Source organism: Tupaia chinensis, unplaced genomic scaffold (genome assembly GCF_000334495.1).
Source record: "Tupaia chinensis unplaced genomic scaffold, TupChi_1.0 Scaffold000271_1, whole genome shotgun sequence".
NCBI classification, from domain to species: Eukaryota; Metazoa; Chordata; class Mammalia; order Scandentia; family Tupaiidae; genus Tupaia; species Tupaia belangeri.
This window is the reverse complement of record NW_006159752.1, coordinates 2583028-2602079: the sequence shown is the minus strand read 5'-3', so window position 1 is coordinate 2602079 and position 19052 is coordinate 2583028. Positions and strand designations below refer to the sequence as shown.

Here is a 19052-nt window from a genome sequence, read left to right as displayed (position 1 = left end):
GACCAGGTTCCAGGTTAGGAACATAAATAGGCTCTGGAGGGAGTACACATTCCACAAGGGCATGTCCCGAGGCCGGCAGGTGGCATGGTGGTTAAGAGTGCTGGACTCCCATAGGGCTGACAGTAGTTCGCGTCCTGAACCCAGAGGCTTGCTTTCTGACTTTCTCTCTCTCTCTCCCCTTCTCTTTTCTCACTCTGTCCTTCTCTGTTCAAATTAAAAAATAAATAAATGGATAAATAAAGTTAGATAAAATAAATCTTTTTTTTTTTTTTAGAGGTTTTTTCCCATATGCGCGTGGGCTCGCCCTCGCCAGACAGACAGAGAGAGACAGAGAGACAGAAAGCGAGAAATCACCCCCCAGGGGGGATGGCCACACTGCAATCCCTTCTCCTCCATTCTCCTCTCGGGATCTTGGGCACGCACGCACACGCACCCGGTGTGAGTTTTAAGCCACAGGGTCTGGGACTCGAACCATAGTCAACTACATGGGAGTCCAGCGACATAGTCATTACGCTAATTGCCGGTCCCTAAAATAAACCTTAAAAAAGCATAAAGAGCCTGCCCTCAGCAGTGCCGTTCACAGGACAAGCAGTGCGGCTCTGGCTACCGTGGTCCTGAGAGCATTTCCAACCTGGTGGGGGACACTGCAGGCTCACAAGTTACGGCGCACACGCCCACATTCACATGGGGCACACTCAGTGTGAGTGTCCCAGCCAAGCTCACACAAGGGCACACATGCCAGCACTCACACGGGGACACACATGATGTCAGTGTCCTGACAGCTCACACAAGGGCACACGCCCACACTCACATGGGGGGCGCACACGATGTGAGTGTCCCAGCTGAGCTCATACAAGGGCGTACACACCCGCACTCACACAGGGACACATACACCCACACTCTCTTGGGGGCACACCCAATGTGAGTGTCCCGGCTGAGCTCACACAAGGGTGTTGTAGGTGGAGTGGGAGCAAGGTGCTGCCAGTGAGCAGAGGGAAGCCTCCTGCAGGAGCCAGGGTCTAACCCCAGCACTGCAGGGCAGGGGAGTCTGTCCCGGTAGGGGTGCTGGAGGCATGCTGAATTTTAAGAGTGGGAGAAAAGATCAGGAAAGGAGGAGGAAGGACAAAGGGCACCATCAGGGGCGTCTGTCCCAGACACACACAGAAGGACCGACCCCTGGCAAGCCGTGACGGGGACTCGGCCTGCATCAGCGAGGGTGGGGAGACTCCGACTGTTGTGATGGCTCCTGTGGGCTCACTCTGAGCACCGTGAGGTTTCTGACAGACGGGGGGAGTCAGCGTGAGCACTAGACCTCTCTTCCAACATCAGCAGCAGGAGAGCTGCGCCTTCAGGCTGCGATGACCAGCTTACTGCCATATTCCAAAAGCTATGGTTTTAGCCACACACAGACTTTTTTTTGAGAGGTTTTTGCTACAGGGCACATGCGCTGACCAGAAAGACAGAAAGAAAGCAAGAAATCCCCCAGGGGGCATGGCCACGCCGTAATCCCTTCTCCATTCTTCTCTCAGAATCTTGGGCACGCACGCACACACACTCAGTGTTTTAAGCCACCGGGTCTGGGACTCAAACCGTGGTCGACTGCATGGAAGTCCAGCGACAGCCATTACGCCAACAGCCGATCCCATCCACACACAGACTTTAAAAATTGCCTTAAACCGAACATAACTTCCATGGTCAAACCGATCCAAAATAACAGGGCATTTTTTTACACAGGCCAGCCCTCTCCCAGACGCAAAGCCATTACCTTGTTCAGCACAGGCTTTGTCGACAGGACATCGTACAAGGTGGTAAAGGACAGCTTCTAAAACACAAGGAGAGTTCGCTCAGTGAGTTCAGTGCAGACAGCAGCTCGCCCCCTCCAGTGGCTCACTAGAAATCAAGTCCGGGCCGGCGGGTGATTCAGTGGTTAAGGCCTGGACTCCAACAAGGTCCACCACTGACTCCCAGATCTGGTGGCTTAAACTCATGCCAGGCACGTGTGCATGCGTGCCCAAAATCCCGAGAGGAAAATGGAAGAAAAAGGGTTGCAGCATGGCCATCCCCCTTGGGGGGTGATTTCTCACTTTCTATCTCTTATCTTTCCAGAAAGTGCACACTCTCTATAGCAAAAAATCTCTAAAAAAAAGCCAAGACTTCCTGCAATGAGTCTCCCCCCACCCCTCTTGACTTCTTCAAAGAATTTCCTGCAGGTTGCAGAGTCTGTCACCAGCTCTAATGTACTACTTTTTTCTTTTCTTGTCTCTTTCTCTCCCTTTTTCAATCTTATTGTTTTGCTATTTGGCTTCACAGAGTGGTAGCTAGCATTGGAATAACAAAGGGAAAGTAGGACAAAATACTGCTAAGTTTTTTTTTAAAAATACCAAAGCTCCGTGGGGATTGTCTTCATACTGAATACCCGGTTATCAAGCCGTTCAAGCCTGAGATCACCTTTTTCTTTTTTTTTGGAGAGATTTTTTGCTACAGGGGCGTGCGGTTGCAGGAGAGACAAGGAGACAGAAAGTGAGAAATCAGGGAACCAGCAGTTAGCCTAATGGCTATGTCGCTGGACTCCCACGTAGTCGACTGCAGTTCGCATCCTGGACTCGGTGGCTTAAAACTCACGCCAGGCGCGTGTGCGTGCGTGCCCAAGATCCCGAGAGGAGAATGGAGAAGAAGGGATTGCGGCGTGACCATCCCCCCTGGGGGGGTGATTTCTCGCTCTGTCTGTCTGGTGAGCGCACGCACCCTATAGCAAAAAAAAAAAAAAAAAAAAAACTCTCCAAAAAAAAAAAAAAAAAGGGGAAAACACGCCCCAGGGCCACACTGCAATCCTCCTCCATTCTCCTCTTGGGATACTGGGCATGCATGCACCCCCGCCTGGCGTGAGTTTCAACCTGCCAGGTCCAAACTCGAACCATGGCCGAGTACATGGGAGTCCAGCAACGTAACCATTTTGCCATCTGCTGGTCCCAGCCAAGATCACCTTTAACAGTGACACCCAGCCATACCTCCTGGGTGGTGCGGTTCAGGCACATCTTGGCGGGCGTTCTGCGGTCATCGAGGAAGAAGGGGTTCTTCCAGCGGTCGTAATTCGTTTGTACCACGTACCACCTACCCTGCTTGGGGTTGAGTCTGGAGACAAAAACAGAGATTCCCTCTCAGTCTTCATGTGCAGGCCTGGACGCACGTCAGTTTACACGTCAGCTTCTACTGCTCTTGCTGTAATGAACATACTTACTCATACACATCCAGAGATTCCTTTCGGCTGCGTGTGATCACACAGCCCTCCCCAGACTGGTTGCCTCCCAGGATGAAGTACGCTGGGGCCATGAGCTTGGTCTTGGTCAATATATTCCTGGCTTCTTCATAACTACAGGGAAACATTTTTATGAAGGAAATATTTTCAGTTGACAAGGAATGGGAATGTTTCAGTTCTGTGGAAGCTAAGAGAAAACACGTATTTGAAAAACATGCTTTTTATGGTTTTTGTTGTTGTTTCAGATTTGCTTCAGGGCACATGCATTTGCTGGAGAAAGAGAGCGAGAGGGGGGATGTGAGAAATCTTCCCCCAGGGAGGATGGCCACATCACAATCCCTCCTCCTCCATTTTTCTCTTGGGACTTTGGGCACACATGCACACAGGCCTGGCATGTTTTCAAGCCTCTAGGTCCAGGGCACAAACTATTCCATGTGGGATCCAGTCTCCTTAACCACTATGCCACAGTGCTGGCCCAGGAACATGTTCTTTTCTTAAATAATTATTTAATCGTATTTATTACTATTATTATTATTTAATTTGCGATAGGGTACAGGTGCTCACCAGAGAAGTTTGGGGAGTGAGAAAACAAGCCGAGAGGTCCAGGATTCAACCACAGTCGGCCATGTGGGAGGAGTCTAGCACCTTAACTACCATGCCACTTGCTGGCCCCTGGAGACATGTTTTATTTATTTATTTTTAAAACGGTGAGAAATGGTTTGGGGAGGAACATCCCAGCCTGTGTAGAGAATCACTGAGAGGGGAGTGGGCATTTTAGAAAGTCTCACCAATCTGAAGGGAAAACAAAATGGCCTCAGATCATCTTCCGTCCTTATTATCTATGCCTTTCGATTAACAACAGAACAAAAGAAAATAGTATCAATTATAGCATATAGACTTAGGGCAAAAAAAGTAAACCTTCTTGAAAATTAGGTCTATTAAAGTAGGGAGGCCAGCAGGTGGCATGGTGGTTAAGGTGCTGGACTCCTACATGGCTGACTGCAGTTCCAGTCCCTGACCTGGTGGCTTGCTTTCTCTCCCTCTGGCTTTCTCTGGTCAAACAGCACAATAATAAAAATAAATAAAATGAAATAATAAGTCTTTTTAAAAATTAGATGATTAAAGATTACTAATGTTTTTTTTCTTTTTTTGAGAGACAGATTTTATTTATAGGGTACATGTGCTCACTGGAGAGACAAAGAGAAAGAAAGTGAGAAATTACCCCTGGGGGATAGCCACACCATAATCCCTTTTCTTCATTCTCCTCTCTGGATTTTTTGGGCAGATACACACATGTGCCTGGTGTGAAGTTTAAGCTACAGGGTCCAGGACTCAAACCACGGTTGACCACCTGGGAGTCCAACAACACAACCACTATGCCATTGGATGGTCCCAAGACTACTAAATCTTATTGCCTTGAAGATATTAAAAATATAACCATATTATTCTAAATCATCTGGATGCACAGTGGCTGAAGGAAAGGTAGTTTTTCTAGGATGAGATTTCTGCATCAGGGCTGGCCCCATCGTGTCATAGTTAAGCACAACACAGGAAGCCAGACCATGGCCAACCAGGGTGTATGTCCAAGCCTGGTGGCTTGGAGAACATTCTAGGCACATGCATGTGTCCAGGACCCTGATGGCATGGAGAACTGGAGGAAGGACTGCAGCTTTACAGGCTGCGTTAGTGTGTGTGCTTGCTCTCTCACGCCCCCTAGCATTGAAAAAAAAAAACTGCATCAGAGCAGAATATAAATGATAGGCCAATTTGTATTACCAATGATTTTACTGTAAAAAAAATTTTTTTTAATGTAGGTGATTTTTTTTCTATACAACAAAAAAATTCACAGGTGCCCTTAACAGTGTCAATTTTCCCGGCACTTTTAAAAAATAATTCATTTCTTTGCTATAAAAACTCATGACATGCAGAAAGAAAACATGAACAATGTCATGAGTACCAAAAGTTCACCAAAGAAATTCTCCAGGGGCCAGCAGGTGGCATGGTGGTTTCCTGGCACTTTTAAAAAATAATTCATTTCTTTGCTATAAAAACTCATGACATGCAGAAAGAAAACATGAACAATGTCATGAGTACCAAAAGTTCACCAAAGAAATTCTCCAGGGGCCAGCAGGTGGCATGGTGGTTAAGGCGCTAGACACTCCCACATGGCCAACCACAGTTGAAGTCCCAGACCTGGTGACTTGCTTTCTCACTGTCTGTCTTTGTCTCTCTCTGGTCAAATTAAAATAAAGTAATTAATAAAATTAAATAATTCTTTAAAAAAAGAGAAATTTTTGAACAGTTCCTCAATGGGTATTCAGTTGGAGTTTGGGAAATATTTTTGTATTTTAAAATGAGTACTTTAAAGTAAACTCAATATTTGGGGACCAGCAAGTGGCGTGGAGGTTAAGGCGCTAAACACTTCCACATGGCCATCCATGGTTTGAGTCCCAGACCTAGTGGCTTGCTTTCTTACTTTCCTACTCTCTCTCTCTGGTCAAATTACAATAAATGAATGAATATAAAATTAAATGATTCTTAAAAAAGAAAATAAAACAAACTCAGTATTTTATAATAGGCAACCAATGACTTTACCTTGTGCTGTTTTCCAGAACTAATCTAGTAATAAACCCTATCCACATGGCATCCTTCTTTCCCAAAATCCATTCTAGGATTCCTGGAAGAGAGCAGACGCGGTATCACAGGCCTGGGGAGAGTTAGCTGCGCAGCCACACCGCCCAGCCCGGTCCTCCTCTCGCACCAGCTGCGACATTCCCATTTCACTCTTGAACACTCCACTCACCCAGATAACCGCCATTGATGTTGAAACGCTCGTTCAGTGTAAGGCTAAACAGCCCCTGAGGAAAGAGAAAGCAATGGATTCAGAACCGCCAAGGCCTTCTTACTATCACTTTGGAGTGGTGTACAGGGTGGGCAGGGGCAAAGAGAAGTGGAAACCACGGGGCACCGCCTGTTAACGGAGCTTTCTCGCACGTTCACATCTTGCGTGTGTGACATGTTGGTGGGGTGTCACTGAGGTCCAAGGACTGACGACTGACTTGCCGATGGGACTGGCTGATTCAGACCCAGATCCCGGCCCACTAGCCAGCCCTGGTCACCCGGACACAGGCTCTGGACCCCAGAACAGGCTCAGAAGCCTCCATTCCTTCCTCCTCCTCTCTACCATGCGATCTGTCTGTCCACAGCAGGGACTATGACAGTGACAAGTACCAGGGCAGAATGGGGACTCTGTGTTTTTAGGTCCTCATTTTCTGAGACTCTGCCCTTCACAGACAGTAAAAGCAGGACACGAAGCTATCTGGAAAACCAGGCAACAGTAGGTTCCTTACGGGTTTGAATCCTGTTAACATGCCCACGTAGCCGGCAAAGCTTGAGGCCTTGAAGACAGTCTTTTTGTTTCTCTGGAAGTCCAAGTTCACTGTTAAAGGTTTCAGTTGCTCGGTTATGACCCAGGTGTTATTGTTTGTGTTCCACCTACAGCAGAGAAATTTCAGGAACAGGTCAGAACTCTGGTGACAATACTGCACAGGACGAGAGCCCAGCATTCCCGAGGTGCTTCAGCTGCCCAGTCACTGACGAGCCCTCCCGACAAGACCAAGACCAAGACCTTTACACCATGAGAGGTTTGCGCTCTCATTTGCCTGCTGATTAAGTCAAGGCTCAGAGAAGCGAGGGTCCTCTCCCAGTAGCACGCAGCCTGCAAACACTGAGCCTCGGATTCAAACGTCGGTCTCCAATGACACATTTCTGATGTTTTCTCAGAAAGGTCAGGACGGCACGTGAAATAGAGTGCGATCCTCCCTCCGGAGCAATGGCTGTGGCGTGGCTCTGCGGACTTCAGGTGTGCTCCGGGTTTCTGGTCGCCAGGTACAACCTCTCAGGACGGACCCTCCGACAGTGAACGAGAGTATGCCCATCTGGACTCGGTCAGGAACCGACGAGCCGTCTTCATTTAGGCTCATGTTGTGGACATGACGTGGGCCGTGATTTCATGAATGTAAAGCACTCTATGGAAGACACACAGGCTGCTCTTTACGTACCCGAGAAAGACTCCGAAGTCCATGTTCCTCCCGTGTAGCAGATGTCCTGTGTGTGAGCAAGCACAAGAGACGTGACGTGCGTGTCGTGGAAAGACAGCACGACCGCTTCTAGATCAAAGCTGCACACTTCCATCTAGTCCAGCTACCCTCACAAACGTTTCGTCTAACACACGAATCAAGAAGCCTCCTGACATCAGAATCCTTAGTAAGACCAAAGCATGAGGAGCACGCAGGTAGCATGGTTAAGGCGCTGAACTCTCACGTGGTCAGCTGTGGCTCGAGTCCTGGACCTGGGGGCTTGCTTTCTCACTAACTTTCCCTCTCTGGGGAACACATGTGCCCTATAATAAATTTTAAAAATAATAATAATAAAACTTTAAAAAAAAAAAAGATCAAACCACAGTCAGCGTCACATCTGTCAGACACCCCACGTTATCTGAGTGCAGAGCTCAGCATATGGGAAAAGATCATTGGCCATTCTTCGGGCACCCTCACGTGGTTCTCACAGGACAGCGAGATCGTGGCCTCTGTTGTGACTCACTAAATGCTGCCTTTCATGGCTGTGGCCTCGAGTAGAGTGCCCCAGGGGTGGGCACAGGCAGCCTTTGTACCAGAGAAGGTCAAGAGTGGGGGCGAGTCAGGACCAGCCATCCTGTTCCCTGTACTCTGGGCCAGACAGGAAAATATGAGAAGTGACACTGGAGTAGATGGGGACCTGGGCTAGGGAAGGACGAGAGAGGTCCTGGGCCTCGAGGAAAAACAGGTCATCACGCACTGAGCACGTGAGGTAGCGCCTGAGTGCTTCCGTCCACTCGGGGACGCGTGGGCAAGCGGGCCACAAAGGCCACGAGGCGGTCTCTGGCCCTGCCTGCGGCACTTCTTCCAAGTTTTTTACATGCCTCAGTTAAACTCGAATAAGCATTATATCGGGTTGTCGGAAAAGTCATGACGTATTTTTTTCTATACGAAAATGCATCATGACTTTTCTGACTACTCAGTAGTTGTCTTAAAATCAGGACAGTTTGGTATAGGTAGATGGCATAATGGTTACATAGCTGGACTCCCGCATGGCCAACGATAGTTCAAGTCCCAGACTCAGTGCTTAAAATTCAGGGGGGGGGCACATGTCTGCACGTGCCCAAAATCCCAAGGGGAGAATGGAGGAGAAGGGTCTGTGGCATGCCCAGCACCCCTGAGGGGTAATTTCTCACTTTCTGTCTCTGTCTCTCTAGTGAGCACATGCACCCTATAACAAAAATCTCTCTTAAAAAAAAAAAATCAGGACGGTTTTCAATGCACATATAAAAATCTATCAAGATATATAAACCTGTAAGCGAAATACACAGAATTTACATAGCAAGAGTGGATTCCAAAAATTCTAATTCCACTTCTTAGATTTTTATTTTACACGGTACTTTGCAGTGCCCGCCCTCCCTGGGCCCCCATTTACCTTCTTTGTCTTCTGTTATTATTGAAGTACAAATGGTAAAAAGTTCATAAAAAATGTTGAATGAAATAATCTCTCCTATGAGGAAAGAAACAGTTTTGTTAATATACAGAACCATGACGGAGTAAGAAAGACCTGTCTGAAGAGTGTGTGGCCGTCTTTATTGTGTGAGCGTGTGCCCTGGCGGAAGCGAGCGTCCACGGGCCTGAGTGTGCCTGAAGAGCTGGTGGGAGGTCCTTCACTAGCCTGTCCTCGCTCTAGACTCAAGATAAAAGAAGTCCTCAAAGAGGCAGCTACGGGGCTCACCGAGCATCTGAGCAAACTGGTGTCCGCGTTTGCCATCAGTGCATTTCACTGTACGTTTTTTGGGGGGTGCAGGTGTGTGCATCACGGGGGAAGAACAGAGCCTGACGACTCGTACATTTGCATACCACAGCCGCGTGGCGTGTGACCTCGTGAGAACTGACATCCTGAGGTTGCTGACGGATCCCGGTTACCAGGGTCTGTTACTGGAAGATGGCACTCTGTCTCAGGCAGTCTCTGCTGAAGCCACTCCCCCCGAGTTTACCGAACCCCGGGCCTGGCTAGTGTCTGAATTAAGCATATTCTGTAAACCAGAGGAAAATGTGCAAGCAACGAACGGTCCAAGTGAAGCCGAAGAATTGCAGCTTCAGGTGAGGGGGCTCCCAGGGGAGATGACCCTTCACTGCTCTCTGGGGATGTGACCAAGCGTCTTCCTGTTCAGAACTGCCTCCTCTTGTTCACCTACCTCATCTCAGAACCAGAAGCTGCCAGCATGCTCTGTGTGAATGCTCCTCCCCCCCAAAAAAAGCCCAAGAAAGAGGCGGTAGTGAGGTCTTTCAAGAGCTGAAAGGCCCATGTACTGCTCTAGGCACGTCCACACTTCCAGTGGATAAAACTATGTCCCAATTCTTCAGCGGGACTGAGAAAACATTAAAGGAAACATGAGCCAAAGTGGGCAAGCCTAATCACGTGGGCGAGCCTTTACTGAACACATCCGTGGGACCAGCCCACTGGAAAGAGGCAGAAGCAGTTAACCAAGCCATCGCCAATGAATACGAAGTCCGGAGAATACATGTCTGGATGTCACCGCACAGCCCTTTGGCTGGTGTGACAGAGCTAAGGATCAGACAGAAAAATGGGCCCACACCTAGCAGCTGAAACACTCAGTTTTATCTCCAAAAAGTACTGTCTCTGTTGCCCGTCTTCTGGCTGCAAGACAAGACTGCTCAGAGCTTTTCAGGACAAGCAGTGGCTCTGTAAGAGGAAGGACCGCCTGTGCTGTCAGTAAGGTGTGGGCGGCTGGGTGCCTGACAGGGTGGCAGACCCATCGACACTGACCCTCCACCCCCAGATGCCAGCTTGGCAAAGAAGGCAAGATGGTCCCAGCTGCAAGCAGGAGGCTGAAGAGGCGGGAGGGGTGGTTATGAACATTTCATATGGAGGACGAGGAGGTCAGAGGGAGGGGTGGCCGTGGTGCCTACGACCATGGTGGCCGAGGGGGAGGGAGAGGAAATAAGCATCAAGGAGGCTGGACGGATGGAGGGAGTGGAGGAGGAGGAGGAGGTGACCAAGATGGTGGTTATCAAGGTTCAGGTTTCCAGCTGGTGGCTACCAAGGCAGTGGTTATGGTGGCTTCCGAACATCTTCTTAGACATAAAATGAGTCAGCAGGGTGGTGGGTACCAGCAGGACACAGATACCGAGAAGGCAGGCACCGTGGTGATGGAGGTGGTGGTGGTGGAGGCCGAGGTGGTCATCGAGGCCAGAGAAGAGGTTGGGAAGGAAGGAGGAGCCAAACTTATCACCAAGGGGGTCAAGTTGAACAGCACTTCCGGCATGGAGTTTATCAGTACAGTCATTCTGGGTTTGGACAGGGAAGACATTATACTGGCTGAAGCTACAGAGCCTTACATTTGGCTAGAGCTCAAGTAATAGAAACTTAGGTTTCAGAATCCTGAATCCATCATCCATTTTGAATTACTATGAGACCACAGGGGGAAGGAAGGTGGATTCCCGCTTGGTATAAGCGTGTGCAGGTCTTCATTCACTTCTAGGTTCGTTGGTTTGTTCTTGTCTTTTTGTTTTGTTTTGAATGCACTGACAATTCTGGTTATCTGAGAAACACATACATCTCTCCTTTCTATGGAAAATTCTAAAAAGGTGATTAAAATCGCCTTTAATTGACCAGTAGAGTGATTCCACAGTCAGAACACACACATTTTTTTGAAGACATGACTTGAATTAAGTAGCTTTCCATATGCAGTTTCGAAAAATGAGGATTGGTCTAGACTTTTTTGGATTTACTACTAGGAAACTTCACTCATACTAACAATCCATTTATATGTGTTTTGCTTACAGTATTCTCAAGCCTCTTTTGGAGTTGGCGTAATGGCTATGTCACTGGACTCCCACGTAGTTGACTGCAATTCGCCAGGCACGTGTGCGTGCATGCCCTAAGGATTATTTACTGAATGCCATGTAAGACCAACTGCCTAGACATAACAGAGAAATCAACGACCTAAATAAATACTGAGGGTATGCCATAGTCACAGATCTGAATGCTCAGTATTACAATCCAATTAAAAATATCAGTAGGTTTTTTGGTTAAAGTTGATAGGCTGATTCTAACATTATATGGAACTACATACGGTCTAGCACAGCCAAGAGATTTTGAAGAAAAAACAAAGTTAGAAGAACAACATTACCTAATTTTAGCATTGACTATAAAGCTGGGGCCAGCATGTGGAGGTAGTGGCTAAGGCACTCGACTCCCAGATAACCCACCATGGTTCAAGCACTGGACTCAGCAGCTTGAAATTCACACCAGTGTGTGTGCATGTATGCCCAAAATCCCAAGACAAGAATGGAGGGGAAGGGATTATAGCATGGCCATCCCTTCTGGAAGTGGGGGTGGGGGTGAGTTCTCATTTTCTCTTCCTCTGCCTCACTCTGTGTCTCTGGTGAGCATATATACCCTAAAGCAAAAATCTCTCTCTCTAAAAAAAAAAAACAAACTATATATACACATACATATATATATATATTTACTGTAAAGCTTTAGTAATTGAGGTAGAATGGTACTAATATAAGGAAAGACGAATAGATAAATAAAACTGGAGACCAGCCAGTGGCGTGACAGTTAAGGTGGCTGGATCTCATAGGGCCGACTGCAGTTCGAGTTCTGGATCTGACGACTTGAAAAGCACACCAGGAGCATGAGTGGGTGCCCCAAATCCCAAGGAAAATGGAGGAGAAGGTGTGGCTGCCACCCCCCAGGGAGTTATTTCTCATTTTCCCTTTCTCTCTCTCTGTCTCAGGCAAGCACTATGTGAGTTTCCTTGTGCCCTACGGAAAACAAAAAACAAAACAGATAAAACAGAAAACAAAAAACAAAACAGATAAAACAGCCCAAATCGAACCACATATGCATGCTCATCTGATTTATCTCAGACACCACAGTAACTTACTATTGGAAGAACAGTTTAATAAGTGGTGCGTAACCACTTTCAATATACTATATGAAAAAACCCTGAACTTTGACCCCGAAGCTCATACAGTATACAAAACTTAATTTAAAAAAGATCATAGGGGGCTCGCCCCAAAGCACAGTGGCTAACTGTGTACAGACAGATGGATTCCACGCGGCCAACTATGTGGTTTGAATCCTGGCCCCAGCAGCTTGAAAAACATGACGTGTGTGTACTGAAAATCCTACCTGGATGGAGAAATGGAAGAAAAAGGACTGCTTGGAAGAAAAGAGAGGCCCTTGGGAACCAGCAGTTAGCGTAATGGCTATGTCGCTGGACTCCCATGTAGTCGACCGCGGTTCGCGTCCTGGACCCGGTGGCTTAAAACTCACGCCGGGCGCGTGTGCGTGCGTGCCCAGGATCCCGAGAGGAGAATGGAGGAGAAGGGATTGCGGCGTGACCATCCCCTCTGGGGGGTGATTTCTCGCTTTCTGTCTCTGTGTCTCTCTCTGTCTGTCTGGCGAGCGCACGCGCCCTATAGTGAAAATCTCTCCAAAAAAAAAAAAAAAGAAAAGAGAGGCCCCTGCCCAATGGTGAGAACATAAACTCTCTCATAAAAAAAAACATACTAAGCTTAAATGTGAAAAGTAAACAGGGAACCAGCAGTTAGCGTAATGGCTATGTCGCTGGAATCCCACGTAGTCGACCGCGGTTCGCGTCCCAGACCTGGTGGCTTAAAACTCATGCCAGGCGTGTGTGCGTGCGTGCCCAAGATCCCGAGAGGAGAATGGAGGAGAAGGGATTGTGGCGTGACCATCCTCCCTGGGGGGGTGATTTCTCGCTTTGTCTCTATGTATCTCTCTGTCTGTCAGGCGAGCGCATGCTCGACTACGTGGGAGTCCAGCGACATAGCCATAGCGAAAAATCTCTCCAAAAAAAAAAAAAAAAAGTAAACATAAACACCTAGAAGAAAACACAGAGGAACACTTTCATGACCTTGGAGAGGCCAACATTTCTGAAATGGACATAAAAAGCACTGTTCATAAAGAGGGGGCTGAGGAAATAAACGTCATTAAAATTAAGAATTTCTAGACAACAAATGAAACTGTAAGAGAATAAAATGTAAGCCTGGACTGGAAGAAGATATTTGGAATACATATGACTGACAAAGGACTGGTATTCAGAATATACAAAAAATTTCTTCAAACCAATAACAAGTACCTGAACAAATGAAGGGTGGAAGAGAGAGAGAGAGAGGAGAAAGGATTAGGCAGTCATTTAATCTCACTGATCATCAAGGAAATGGAAATCAAAACTATAATGGGACACTATGACACCAACAAAATAGGTCAAATAAAAAGGAGTGCCACCACCAAACACAGGAAGATCAAGTAGAAAAAACAAAATCTTGGGACCAGCAGTTAGCATAATGGCTATGTTGCTGGACTCCCATGTAGTCGACCATGGTTCGAGTCCTGGACCTGGTCACTTAAACTCACGCCAGGCGTGTGCACGCATGCCCAAGATCCTGAGAGCAGAATGGAGGAGAAGGGATTGTGGATGGCCATCCCCCCTGGGGGGTGATTTCTTGTTTTCTATCTCTTTGTTTTTCTGGGGAGCACACGTGCCCTACAGCCAAAAAAAAATAAAATAAAAAAGCCTCTTCAAAAAAATAAAAAGAAAACCAAAATCTCTTAACTCAAACTATGCTGATTGTCAATGGATGCGATCACTTTGGAAAACCGGCATGATCTACAGGGATAACCATACAGATGTCCTATGACACAAGAGCTGCCTTCCTAGATACATATCCATGAAATGAGTGCACCCATCCATCAAAAGATTTGTATAAGAATGTCCATAACTGCTTTATTCTTAATATCTGAAATCTGAAAACAATACAACATAACACCTATAAATATAAGAAATCACACACAATGGTTCAGATGGTTCACTTCTATTTATAAGAAGTTCAAGAAGAGAAAAACAAAAAAAGAAACTATGGAGGAGTATAATGGTTACACGAAGGAACAGTATTCTTTGAAGAGGGGCCAGAAAGGGTATTCCAGAGGTCTGGAATTTTCTATATCTTGATCAGAGTTGTGCCTCTATGACTAAATGCGTTTTTAAAATTTCAGTGAGTACATTGCAAGATCTGTACACTTTATAGCATGTATTGAGTATATTATATCTCAACAAAGATATTTTAGAGTGTCTTATTAAATTTTTTAAAAGCTGCAATGTGAACTTTACCTAAAGGTATCTCAGTAACATCTGCAATTCCCTTCATTTCCTCTTCATAAGGCTCAGGAAGGTTGCCAAGAAGACCAGGCTGAAAACAAAAAAATTAACACTTACTCAACCTAAAGACATGCACTAAGATCCTTACATATCCTTCGCAGCTAACACTGCTACCACAAGAGATGGTAAGAGTTATTTTTAAAGAATTTTTACATCATGTGCTTCTAAAAGATTCTATGTAATACTCAATATGGGGCCCCATATTATGATTCTCAGCTTGTTTTTTCTTGTTTTAAAATTCCTCTATTCTCCAAAGAGAGTTGAAATCAGAAAAATTCCACCTGGATGACCTCCCATGACCCACACACAAAAACATCACAACAAGCACTCCATCTCTGTCTACTCAAATTCACCCTCTGATCATTGGCCACTCATACATACCCTTATGACTATTCCCTTCCCATGCTCACAGCAACACACCTACGCTATTCTAGTCACTGACAAAACCTGTCACACTTAATGGCTGATCTTGGGCTAAAAAAGTCATTGACTGCATTGTGTGAGCAAACGACAGACATAAGGGCAAATCCAGTGGCAAACATCACACTTTTATACCCAACTGTAATGATTCACTAACACGGGAGTTCACACTTTAGGTTCACAGTCTCTTGCTGAAGCAATATACTTAAAATTCACATGGGCCATTCTTCTTGGTAAAAAATATGTGAGGGTACCTCACTAAGCATATTATTTCTTCCCCTAGCAATTCCAAGCATGGCACAAGTGAAATGTTACAGCCAGTATAACTAACAAATGTGATAGAATGAACATTTATTAAGCACTATTATATGCTTTGTATGTGGTGTGTCACATAATCCTCCTAATTACTGGTAATTATTATTCTCCCTGGTGTAAAACTGAAGTTTCATAGATTAAGAAACTTATTCAAGGACCCAGAGCTAGGATATAAGTATTCCAGCCTTAAAACCTAGTGTTGTCTGATTCTAGTTCATGTTCCCTAAACGACCTTGCAATGCTGCCCTTCCTATTGACATTCGGAGTGAGGGGAAACTAGGGCACGTGAGGTTTGTGGGGTCTCTTTCTCTTTTGTTCCTGCCAACATTGTTAATTTGGGGGAAATCTGGTAAATACAAACATAGAGGAGAGATTTAACCCAAGGCTCTAAGGACAGAAACACAAAGGGTAACAGGTTTAAGGGCCGGCAGTACACGTGTCATAAGGCAAATGTGCCCAGACATCCAGCCTCTAGGACAAAGACTCTCATCCAGGGGCAGTTATGCCCCAGTCTCCCCCATAGGAAAGCTGGCAATATCTAGGGACATTTTTTGGTGTCACAGCTGAGGGGGTGTTGACAGCACCCAGTGGATAGTGGCGAGGGCTGCTGCTGACATCCCAAAATACACAGGACAGCCCCGTGACAAAAGTGTACCCAACTTCAGGTCTCACTAGTGCCCTAGATGTGCCCCAGGGCCTGGAATCCTTCCTCAGTCCTCCGTGCCCTGCAGTCATGTGTGTCAAGGTGAAGGCGAAGGGGATCCCTCAGGGGTTCTGGAGGCCAGGCTCCAGGTTGCATTGGTTCCACCTACACATGAAAGGGGCTGAGAAACCATCTTCCTGCATGACCAGGAGGAAATGAACTGGTCTGGTGACTGCACAGCCATAAGAAACACTCAGCCCAGTCAGTTTTTAAAGGTCACATCGACCAAGGGAGTCCACAAAATACAGGACTAGGTTGAGTATGTCGTTTGGTAATATCTAGAAAAATCTCTGGGTGTCCTGAGATACTAGGGGCAAAGGACTTAAGGGGAAAAAAAGTTTTCAACAGTGAACTTACAAAGGTATATCTACAAGGCCGGAAGTGCCATATTCCCAGGTGAAATATGTGTATTTGGCCACTGCTCATTAAAACAGTATATACCTTTTTTTAGAGAGAGATCTTTTTGCTATAGAATGCATGTGCTCACTGAAGAGAGAGAGAGAGTATACCTTTTTTTAGAGAGAGATCTTTTTGCTAAAGAATGCATGTGCTCACTGAAAAGAGAGAGAGAGAAAGAAAGAGAGAGAGAGACACAGAGAGACAGAATGCAAAAAATCACCTCCTGGGGGGGATGACCACACCGTAATCCTTTCTCCTCCATCCTCCTCTTGGAATTTTGGGGGCATATACACACGTGCCCAGACCATTTTAAGTCACTAGGTCTGAGACTCAAACCATAGTTGACTACGTGGAAATCCGGCAAGGTAACCATCATGCCATCTGCTGGTCCCAATAGTATATACTTTTAAAAAACAACAAAGAGGAGTATACTGCCTGAATTTGCCAGGTTTGTATCCTGTTACTCAATAATATTGTATTATCACCAATCCCTAGAGGTAAAGTCTGTCTGAAGTCCTGACAGTGACCTAGAATGCATGCAAATTTATCTTAAGTTTCTGAAAAGAGGTTGTTGAATTATAACTTTTTTTTTAGGAGAGGTTTTTGCTATAGGGCGCGTGTGCTCGCCAGAAAGACAGAGATAGACAGAGAGACAGAAAGCGAGAAATCACCCCCAGGGGGTATGGCCACACCACAATCCCTTCTCCTCTATTCTCCTCTCGGGATCTTGGGCACATACGCACACGCGCCCAGTGTGAGTTTAAGTCACTGGGTCCAAGACTCAAACCACAGTCTACTACATGGGTATCCAGCAATGTAGCCATTATGCCATCTGCTAGTCCCAGAATTATGCCTTTAAATAAATTACCAGAGCATCTTCTGATCTGTGTGTATATGTATGTGTTTCTACCTAAAATTTATTGTAGGAGAGGCCAGCAGGTAGCATGGTGGTTAAGGTGCTGGACTCCCACAAAGCTGACCATGGTTCAAGTCCCAGATATGGCAGCTTGCTTTCTTGCTTTTCCTCCTTTTTCTCTCTCTGTCTTGCTCTGTCATTCTCTGATGAGCACACGTACCCTACAGCAAGTTTAAAACAATCATAAATAATTAAAATTAAATGCTTAGTTCTAAAAATTGTTCTGTAACAAATAATATTTCTTACCAACTTTTCATCCACCATCTTCATAACTTTTCCACTTGGCACAAATGCATTTACTAAATCCTTCAGGGAATTCACTATAGTCCTTATCTGAAAACAAATAAAGCACTTAATAAAAGATACAATCAAGTATTGACACTTAAGATTAATATTGCTATAATGAACACAGAGTTAGTCCTTTTGACTTACGTACACATGAGAAGCTAATATAAGAGTGTTCTTTGAAAATATTTTTAATTAATATATTAACACAATGAGTCTAAATTTATCTTTAAAATGACATTTGATTCTTTTTTTTAGTCTTTTTTCCCTTAATTTTACTCATTTATTCATTTATTTTAATTTGACAAGATACACACACATACACAGAGAGAGAGAGAGAAAGTGAGAAAGCAAGCCACCAAGTCCAGGACTCAAACCACTCGGCCATGTGGAAGTCCAGCACCTCAACCACCACGCCACCTGCCAGCCACGACATTTGATTCTTAATTATTCAGATGAAGAGAGAAGACACAGAGGGAAATAAAGGCAAAGTCTATGAAAGGGAACACGAGCTACAGAGAGTGACGCCTTTCCCTCCACTGTCAGTTACCGTACACGGCAGAAAGGAATCAAAACCACTTTTAAACTATTTGGTGATTTCAGGAAATGTTCCTTTAAAACTGTAATTACATTCAGTTGAGAGTTCAGTCACAAACAGAAGGTTGAGAGTCACAGCGTACCATGGGTGCCTTGTCGGTCATCAGCTCATGCCATCTCTTGTAGGGTGGTAAATCAAGATCGATGGTGTACCACGGAATCGGCCCCCGGTAGCTGTAAAGAGAGGCACATTTTGTTTTGAAATGTTGAAGGCAGTTTTGTAAGGAGGTTAGATAGTTACATCTATAAGGCTTTATTAGAGACATATTCTGTTTTTTTTTTTTTTTGTCAGAGAGCACATGCCCAGACAGCAAGACAGGGAGAGGGGGAAGCACCCCTTACCCCAACAAGACATGGTCACACCGCAATCCTGTCTCCTTCATTTCTCTATCCTGTTTGGATACTGGGCAGGCACACACATGTGCCTGGTGTGTTTTTTAAGCCACAGGGGCTGGGATTTGAACCATGTGGTTGGCCGTATGAGATGTGACTCCAATAACCACCAGGCCCCAGGCCAGCCCAGAAACATATTCTTCATCACCATATAAAAGTTGGTTCCTTTGGACCAGCAGATGGTGTAATGATTACATCGCTGGGTCCCCACTCGAGTCAGCTGCAGCTCGAGTCCTGGAGCCAGAGGCTTAAAACACATACTGGGTACGTGTGTGTGTGGGTGTGTGCCTAAGATCCCGAGGGGAGAATGGAGAAGGGATTGTGGTGTGGCCATCCTCCCTGGGGGGTGATTTCTCGCTTTCCGTCTCTCTGTTTCTGTCTTTCAGGCAAGCACACGCGCCCTAGAACAAAACTCTCTCTTAAAAAAAAAAAAAAAGTAGGGTGTGTGTGTGTGTGTGGGTGGGGGTGG

At 45.9% G+C, this 19052-nt stretch overlaps 2 protein-coding genes across 2 annotated transcripts in view; one reads left to right on the top strand and one right to left on the bottom strand.

The window, feature by feature from the left end:
• ASAH1 (N-acylsphingosine amidohydrolase 1) overlaps window positions 1–19052 on the bottom strand; it is a 40087-nt gene that overhangs the window by 1723 nt on the left and 19312 nt on the right. Inside the window, exons 3-13 of the mRNA XM_006149685.3 lie at window positions 18274–18364; window positions 17555–17641; window positions 14508–14586; window positions 8768–8842; window positions 7318–7363; window positions 6607–6751; window positions 6060–6114; window positions 5852–5933; window positions 3239–3370; window positions 3009–3132; window positions 1766–1822 (exon numbers count right to left, since the gene is read on the bottom strand). Of these exons, the coding sequence (XP_006149747.1) occupies window positions 1766–1822; window positions 3009–3132; window positions 3239–3370; window positions 5852–5933; window positions 6060–6114; window positions 6607–6751; window positions 7318–7363; window positions 8768–8842; window positions 14508–14586; window positions 17555–17641; window positions 18274–18364 (973 nt within the window). The remainder of the gene's footprint in view (window positions 1–1765; window positions 1823–3008; window positions 3133–3238; window positions 3371–5851; window positions 5934–6059; window positions 6115–6606; window positions 6752–7317; window positions 7364–8767; window positions 8843–14507; window positions 14587–17554; window positions 17642–18273; window positions 18365–19052) is intronic.
• LOC102499163 (putative H/ACA ribonucleoprotein complex subunit 1-like protein) lies at window positions 8856–11576 on the top strand. Its single transcript, XM_014588264.2, has one exon. The coding sequence runs from the start codon at window positions 10225–10227 to the stop codon at window positions 10717–10719; it is 495 nt and encodes a 164-aa protein (XP_014443750.1). The 5' UTR covers window positions 8856–10224; the 3' UTR covers window positions 10720–11576.